At 43.9% G+C, this 8,797-nt stretch overlaps 1 protein-coding gene across 3 annotated transcripts in view; it reads left to right on the top strand.

Annotated features, from left to right (window-relative positions):
* The first annotated feature begins 507 nt into the window (after positions 1-507).
* Positions 508-8,797, top strand: part of SPMAP2 (sperm microtubule associated protein 2) — a 150,785-nt gene continuing 142,495 nt past the window's right edge. Inside the window, exons 1-2 of one of the 3 annotated variants that reach the window (XM_069964442.1) lie at positions 508-668; positions 759-837. In XM_069964442.1, the coding sequence (XP_069820543.1) occupies positions 803-837 (35 nt within the window). In that variant the 5' untranslated portion in view covers positions 508-668; positions 759-802. Of the gene's footprint in view, positions 669-755; positions 838-8,797 lie in introns of those variants that run through there. The other 2 variants (XM_069964444.1, XM_069964443.1) reach the window with 2 other exon arrangements.

Genomic DNA, 8,797 nt, shown 5'->3' with positions numbered 1-8,797 from the left:
CGGGGGTCCCGATCGGTAAGTGACAGGGGACTCCCCCTGTCACTTACACTTAAACGCCGCGGTCGCGCCGCGATCGCGGCGTTTAAGGAGTTAATGACACGCGGCAGCGCAATCGCTGCAGCGTGTCATTACCGGTGAGGTCCCGGCTGCTGATTGCAGCCGGCCCCCACCTGCTATGAAGCGCGCTCCGCTCCGGAGCACGCTTCATAGCGGGAGAAACACCCAGGGCGTACAGTTACGCCCTAGGTCGTCTGGGGACAGACTTCCATGGCGTAACTATACGCCCTGGGTCGTCTAAGGGTTAAAAGATCTGGTAACCCGGAGCCACTTTACTAGACCTAATCGGAGAACAGGCACTGGCACACGAGTCAAGGGTTCACACCCATGTGGTGACTGCAGTGTTTGTCAATTTATGCCCTCAACCTATGAGTTTTGCAATCCAAAGGACAATAGTCGGTATGTACTGAGGGACTATATAAACTGCAGAAGTAGAAATGTGATCTACGCGATAGTGTGCCCATGCTCTCTGGTCTATGTTGTACAAACAACACAAAAATTACGTAAACGGATTCAACAACATTTGTCAAATATTAGAAGAGCGGCTACAGCATCTCATGCAACCTTGGATCTCACTTCTGTGGCTTCGCACTTCAAGGACAAACATGGTGGTAGGTGTAATGGATTGAGGGTATTTGGGCTGGAGAAAAGGTCCGTGGGTGTAAGGGGAGGTGATATTGTTAAGTCTCTCCTCTGTACAGAGTCAAGATGGATCCATAAACTTGGGTGCCTCTTTCCGGAGGGAATGAATGAGGAACTCCTGTATATGGGCTTCTACAAGTAAGTGTTTGGTGGATAGGGCTATGATGATGTTGGTAATATCTATCTGATTCATTCATTTTTTGTTCCCCAGATTTTTACTGACCTGTTTCCATGGATAGGCTTTTCCTATTCTCTTACAGGCTTTTCACATTACACTATACACTATTCTACACTATTGTCTTTACACATCTTTACACCTCACAACATTTTTCATGCCCAATTAACACTGCATTAGTTACACTCACATTTATACATCCCACATATTCTCACATATTACACTCTTAGCACTAGTAGAGATACAACGGCACTGACCTGGTGAATGCTTCTTTCATCTCTTTTCTTTTCCTTCCCCTTCCCTCCTTTTTTTTTTTCTTCTTTTCCTTCTGTTTCTCTTTTCTATTTTAGTTCTCACATCGATCACTCTTCCCTCTTTTCTTCTTTCTTCTTCTTTTCTTTTTTCTCATTTTTTTATATTTTTGGTCAGGTGTACTTTGTTATTTTGTGACTCAGATCTTGTGTGTGTGTGTGTTTTTCACTGAGGTCAGCATTTATCTGCCCTTTGTCCTGACATCGATGTTGGATTTTGACGCAACACAACATAGGGACTAGGACATTGAGAAATCCATGCCTGCCCCTATGATAAAATGATGTCCTCTGAATTGTGAATTATTACTGTTTTTCTGATCTAGGCTGCTACTGATAGTAAAGCTTGGGAAATGAACACTCTTTGATTAGTGCCTACCTATATAGCCGATCATGGAATAAGGATCATGTGAATGTGATAGCAGTACTGTTAAGTGATACCTAATTAGTGATAGGGAATGAATTTTTGAAATAATCATTGTATTTGTACGGTTATGATTTATTATTATTATTTTTTCTTTTGGGGTATGTGTACCATGGCAAGGGTAACTGGGTGTGTTGGTTTTTAATGTTCTTTGTCTTTTGTTCATTTTTGACGCGTAATGAATTTGGTTGTGATGCTCTGTTAAGCACAATGGCTACTGTTGGCGCGGTTGGGCATTGACATTCACATACTGATATATGCAGTGACAAATTTATCTCTCTTCCGCCTTGTTTTAGATGTAGGAGTAATCTAGTGCTTAGAGATTTTCTCCGAGATTCGTTTATTGGCGCATGCGCATGTATTGCTTTTGCTGGTGTGGGCTACCAACATAGCTGAACGGAACATTGGATGACAAACTAAAACGTGATGTGTTGTTATGATGTTTGCTATTATTTTTTTATTTATATTGATACTATCTATGGATTCTATGGATACTATGGTTACGTGTTACATATGATACGATTATTGTCATACGCGCACGCTGATAATGAGGCGGTGCGCTTTATTTAACTTTTCTTTTTACATCGATATGCGCCGACGTCATGCAGAGATACCCATTGTTGTGTCTGGGTAAAAATAATAATAGGGTTTGTATTTCCCACACATATATTGGGATTATAACATCATGTGTCTCGTTTGCGCATGCGCTAAAGGATTTAGCTATACAGTAGATATATCGAACTTGGTATTGAGCCTGGTGATTGCTAATTTCTCGGGCCAGTTTGACATTGTTTATTATCTGCATCATATTCAATGATGTCCTCAGTGCTAAACAGTTGTTGCCGTTCCATTGGTTGAGAGATACGCTTGTCTGATGACGTCTGCCCACTTGATGCGGCTTCCGGCTGCGCTCTTTGCCAATACATTCATGCGCAAGCGCAGTGTGAGTACCGGGATACCCATATCATGTGGCTTCCGGTGGCGTTTTATTGCTCATGCACTTCTGCGCAGGCGCAGTATGAACTTCGGGACGCCGTAGGCGCCATTTTGCCATGGTTGCACATACCCTGAAAGTTGTATCACTATAGACAGGTGAGTGTTTTGATGGACTACTAGCCACAGGTGCCTCCTGACATTAGTATATGTATAAATAGGATCCCTACACAGCATATCCTTCTCCCTGACGAAGTTCAGGTGGAGCGTAACGCATAGGGGCATCATGGGTAGCCACGGATCGCTCCTCTCCCTCTCCATTTGGTGATGTTTTTGGATGGTTTTCATCTCCTTTTGTTTGACACTCACTATTGCTTATTATATTTTTTCTTTCTAATCACCATTCATTTGACACGTACACAGCTGCATACACTCATTTATATTTCTTATATTAATATTTTCTATCACTAGGTTGTATATGCATTGTGTTTGACCTATGAGGGTTAGTTGAGCTATATTGTAGGACCGTGGTTTTACCCTGGGGGTCCCTTATACCGTGTGGGTCCCACCATGTGTGTTTTTTCTTTTGGGAATTTTAATTGTTTTTAATGTGTAGGGATTTTTTGTTCCTCTGCCAACCTTTGTGTCAGTGTATGTCAATTTTCTAGGTATTTCTAATAAATAATTTTGTATTACTTTCTTGTCTGGAGTGCTCCTGTGTATCGCATACCCCTGTTCCTCTTTTTTTGGTGTTATGCTGTGTCAGGCTAAATTTTGGGGTGGTTCATATGCTACCTCTGTTTTAATGGTTCTCTGTGTCCTCACCACCATGTTGTGTCAGGCAAAGTGTTTGGGTGGTTCATATATTACCTGTATTTGATTGGTTCCGTGTGTCCTCACCGCTATGCTGTGTCAGGCAGCAAAGTGTTTGGGTGGTTCATATGCTACCTGTATTCAAATGGCTCCCTGTGTCCTCACTGCCATGTTGTGTCAGGCAAAGTGTTTGGGTGGTTTGTATGCTAGCTGTATTTGAATGGTTCCCTGTGTTTTCACCGCCATGCTGTGTCAGGCTAAATTTTGGGGTGGTTAATATGCTACCTCTGTTTTAATGGTTCTCTGTGTCCTCACCGCTATGTCGTTTCAGGCAAAGTTTTTGGGTGGTTCATATGCCTACCTCTGTTTTATCCAGGCTGTTGCCTAGAATTTTGCATAATGGTGCGATTAGGCAACCTCAGAGGCATCCATACATGGTGCCCCTGCTGTTTCCTGTCCATTTCCGTGGTGTTTCCATCATTTTCTGAGGTTGAGAGGTTTTCACATGACCTTCGTTACTCGAAACAAACACCCGAGTATCAGGAAATATTTGTCTCGAGTAACGAGCACCCAAGCATTTTAGTACTCGCTCATCACTAGATAACTCAATTCATCAATGCAAGAAAGATATTTGTCCACACAAAATGCTTACAGTTTCACAGACCCTTCAGAGGACTGGTTCCTTCTTCCTCATGCGCAAAGATGCAGAGGGTTGGAGCCCAACTTAACCCTTAGAGGACCGGGCCAATTAAAATTTTGTGCGTTTTTGTTTTTTCCTTCTTGTGCTTAAAAGGCCATAGCAGTTGCATTTTTTCACCTAGAAACCCACATGAGCCCTTATTTTTTGCGCCACTAATTGTACTTTGCAATGACGGGCTGAATTTTTTCATAAAAATTCAAACCATTGTTTACAAATATATGTTCCTTAAAATCGCTTTATTACCATGCTTATAGCGCTTTTATCCTTTGGTCTATGGGGCTGTGTGAGAAGTAATTTTTTTGCACCATGATGTTTACTTTCTATCGGCATCTTCATTGCGCATATGCAACTTTTTGATCGCTTTTTATTACAATTTTTCTGGATTTGATGCAACCAAAAATGTGCAATTTTGCACTTTGGGATTCTTTTGGTGCTTACGCTGTTTACCATGCGAGATCAGGAATGTGATAAATTAATATTTTGGACGACTATGCACGCGGCGATACCAAACATGTTTGTTTATTTATTAATTTTTATTTATAACATGGGAAAAGGGGGGTGATTCAAACTTTTATTAGGGTTTTTTTTTTTTTATTAATAATTACACTTTTTTTTTTTTTTTTTTTACACTTATACGAGAAGCCCCCCTGGGGTTGGGGTTATTTTCCCTGGGGTTAGGGTTATTCCTCCTGGGGTTAGGGTTATTCCCCCTGGGGGACTTCTAGGCTATGTTTACACTACGTATGAGACCGGCCGTTTTGTGACCCGGCCAGGTCACGGAACGGCCGATCTCTGCCCAGATCATCCCGGCCGGCACTTAAGTACTGGCCGGATGATCTTTTTGGCCGTAAGGTTCTGATGTGGGCGCAGCACACAATGAAGCCGCCCGCTTCATTGTGTAAACTGACAGGGTTTCCTACGGCCGCAATTCATTGAATTGCGGCCGCAGAAAACTGACATGTCATTTATTTGCAGGTCCGCACAGGTTCCCGACCGGAGCGTATACAACGGCCGTATTTTTACGTAGTGTGAACATAGCCCTAGTATAAGCACACTGATCTCTCATTGAGATCTATGCAGTATAGCTATACTGCTTAGACCAATAAGATCGGCACTCGATTGCTTTCGGCTGCTGCTTTCGGCAATCGAGTGCCGAGCCGGGATCAGCGCCATTATGGTGCAGTCCCCGGCCGGGTGAGGAAGCGGGGATCACTCCTCCGCGACAATGTTGCGGGGAGGGGGGGTGGTTGATCCCCCCCACACTAGACACCAGGGAATCGGCTGCAAGAAGTATTCAGATGCAGCTGTCAACTTTGACAGCTGCATCTGAATAATTAATTGGCGGGCACGGCAATCAGACCGTGCCCACTAATAGCCGCGGTCCCGGGATACAAGCGGCACCCGGGACCGCGGCCCTGCTCTGAAGTACAGGGTCGTCTAGGGGTTAAAGGGGTTGTCCAGCGAAAAACTTTTTCTTTCAAATCAACAGGTGTCAGAAAGTTATATAGATTTGTAATTTACTTCTATTAAAAAATCTCAAGTCTTCCTATATTTATCAGCTGCTATATATCATGCAGGAAATGTTTTGTTTTCAATCTGACACAGTGCTCTCTGCTGACATCTCTGTCTGAGACAGGAATTGTCAAGAGCAGGAGAGGTTTTCTATGAGGATTCCCAACAGGTAAAGGTACATTTGCTTGCATGAAGTGCCAACAATGTAAAAGAATAATTAAAGGGGAACTCCAGCTAAAGGTAAAAAAATAAACCAGCTGCAGAAGCATATAGCATTGCTTAACTGTCTGACCCAGTTCTGAAACTACCAAAAATCCATTTGTTTTGTGTGTCTTCATTCTGTATTCTCTGGTTGTGCAGTGTCCCAGAACAGCCCTTTTCATGCTCACACTTGCATTATAACCAGTTCTGTTCTGGAAAGCTATGGTCCACTGCAAACTGCGTGTATTGTGTTACCCTTCTCAGTATTCAGATCTGCTATTCCATTCATTTATCGCATGTATATTCAGGTATCAGTGCCTAGTGGTATTATGTCGCCCCCCAGTGTTCAAGTATGGTACTTCTCATGTATATTTCTCTGTATATGCCTAATGGTGTGACAATGCAATGGCTGGATGTCACGTGACTGTGCCCCTGCTTCCATGGTAACACCAATGGTCATGGAGCTTTTGGCTGGGGTTACCATGTGACTTCCTGTTCTACCTCAGTCTATCTCCTGCCCCAGAGGGGATAGGGTGTGTTGCTCTGCTGTTCCTGTCAGTCTTGTCCTCCACCTTCAGGAGACAAGTTCTGTGTCCGTCCTCTCTCCCTGCTAAGAGAGAGGCCTGCGTGTGCTCTGCCGCTCCAGTCCACTGGCTGTGTTCCTGTCTCAAGTCTCAAGATTCTCATCTTGGTGTCGATTGTTCAGTCGTTCCTCTCATCATCTTCTCTAATCATCAACAGCAAGTATTTCATTCAAGTCTCATTCCACCCAGCATCTCAACTTCAGTTTCACTACTACTCCCATCATTCAGCACGCTACTCTCACAGCCTATTGCAGCATCACCCATTACTCTGCTTTATTCAAGATTGCCTTATTCCCGATTGCATCCGGAGAGACTGTTGCTACTAGTTACCACCGTTACAATAAATATACAACTACCGTTGTTTCTGAACCTTGGCATTGGTGTGATAATTGGTGCCCTGACTAAGGACAACGAGGAATCGCATGCCCAGTATTCCCGCATGGTCAGGAGCCGGTTTCCAGCTGTATCACCCTCGTGCCTTCACCGTGACAACCCTATACCCTACAGCTGCCCCGGTTCCTGCCAGTTAGCACCATCTACACTGCGGAGTGGCCCCTAGGGGCCAGGGCATCGCAGTTGTACTTCCTGGTTGAGTAGTTGCTCAGTACTAAAAGTTCCAGAATTTATTGCTTTCCCTCAGCCCTTCACCCTGCCAATTCCCCGCCCAGAGCTGTTGCAGAACATCTAGACTGTGTTCACACTTTAGTTTCATTGTGTTACTGATTTATTTCATTAGAGTACTTTATCATTTGCAATACTACATCTCTTCACTGTGTTCTTGTCCACCCAGCACACTGAATTCTTTACCTGTCACACCACACAGTGCGCTGTATTATCTACCTGTGAGGGTATGTGCACACTACGGAATCTCAGCGGATCACCCACCTTGGATTCCACAGCTCGCTCCTGCTCACGGAATCTGGCAATCCAAAGAATGAAATCTATGGGGCCAGCGGCTGTGAGCGGGGGAGAGCAGTGGAATCCGAAGCGGGAATCTGCCGGGATTCCATAGTGTGCACATACCCTAACACCACACAGCACACTGTATTCTCTATCTAGCTCTCTACCAAACAGCCGTCTGTATTTTCTACCTGTAACACCACACAGTGCACTGTATTCTCTACCTGTATCATCCACACAGCACACTGTATTCTCTACCTGTAACACCACACAGCACGCTGTATTCTCTACCTGTAACACCACACAGCACACTGTATCCTCTACCTGTAACACCACACAGCATGCTGTATTTTCTACCTGTAAAACCATACAGCACGCTGTATTCTCTACCTGTAACACCACACAGCACACTGTATTCTCTACCTGTAACACCACACAGCATGCTGTATTTTCTACCTGTAACACCACACAGCACGCTGTATTCTCTACCTGTAACACCATACAGCACACTGTATTCTCTACCTGTAACACCACACAGCACGCAGTTACTACCTGTAGCATCACACAACACACTGTATTCTCTACCTGTAGCACCACACAGCACGCTATATTCTCTATCTGTAACACCACACAGCACACTGTATTCTCTACCTGTAACACCACACAGCACACTGTATTCTATACCTGTAACACCACACAGCATGCTATATTCTCTATCTGTAACACCACACAGCATGCTATATTCTCTACCTGTAACACCACACAGTGCACTGTATTCTCTACCTGTAACACCACACAGCACACTGTATTCTCTACCTGTAACACCACACAGTGCACTGTATTCTCTTCCTCTAACACCTCACAGCACACTGTATTCTCTTCCTCTAACACCACACAGCACACTGTATTCTCTACCTGTAACACCACACAGTGCACTGTATTCTCTTCCTCTAACACCTCACAGCACACTGTATTCTCTTCCTCTAACACCACACAGCACACTGTATTCTCTTCCTCCAACACCAATGTTGGAATAAAATAAAGGGTTTTTTTTTATTTATTCAGGTCAGTGCGGCTCTTTTTCTTCTCATCTCCACACACATATTATGAGTTAACATCTTTTGTCTTTCAAGATGAGCCCCACAATAGGACTATAGAAAATATTATCTTTAGAGATGAGGGAACTTTTCAAAAGTTCGGTCCGACCGGACTTCCGGATTTTTTCGGAAAGTTCGGTCCGACCGAATTTCGGATTTCTTCGGATTTCATAGTTTAAAGCATCTATATGATAAGAGGGTAGTGTATTTGGTTGAATTTAGGGCTCTACATGTCAGTAACATCATTATCTTTTTGATATCTTAAAGTAATTTTTTTTTCTTAGACTTCAATATTCACCATTACAGGCAGGATCAGCAGTAGCCAACATGGAGGCCAGGCAGGAGCAGCAGTAGCCATCATGGAGGACAGACAGGAGCAACAGTAGTCAACATGAGGCCAGGCAGGAGCAGCAGTAGTCAACATGAAGCGCAGGCAAGATCAGCAGTAGCC

This window comes from Dendropsophus ebraccatus, chromosome 3 (genome assembly GCF_027789765.1).
Source record: "Dendropsophus ebraccatus isolate aDenEbr1 chromosome 3, aDenEbr1.pat, whole genome shotgun sequence".
Lineage (NCBI taxonomy): Eukaryota > Metazoa > Chordata > Amphibia > Anura > Hylidae > Dendropsophus > Dendropsophus ebraccatus.
The sequence above is the reverse complement of the archived record's forward strand: the minus strand, read 5'-3'. Positions and strand labels throughout refer to the sequence as shown.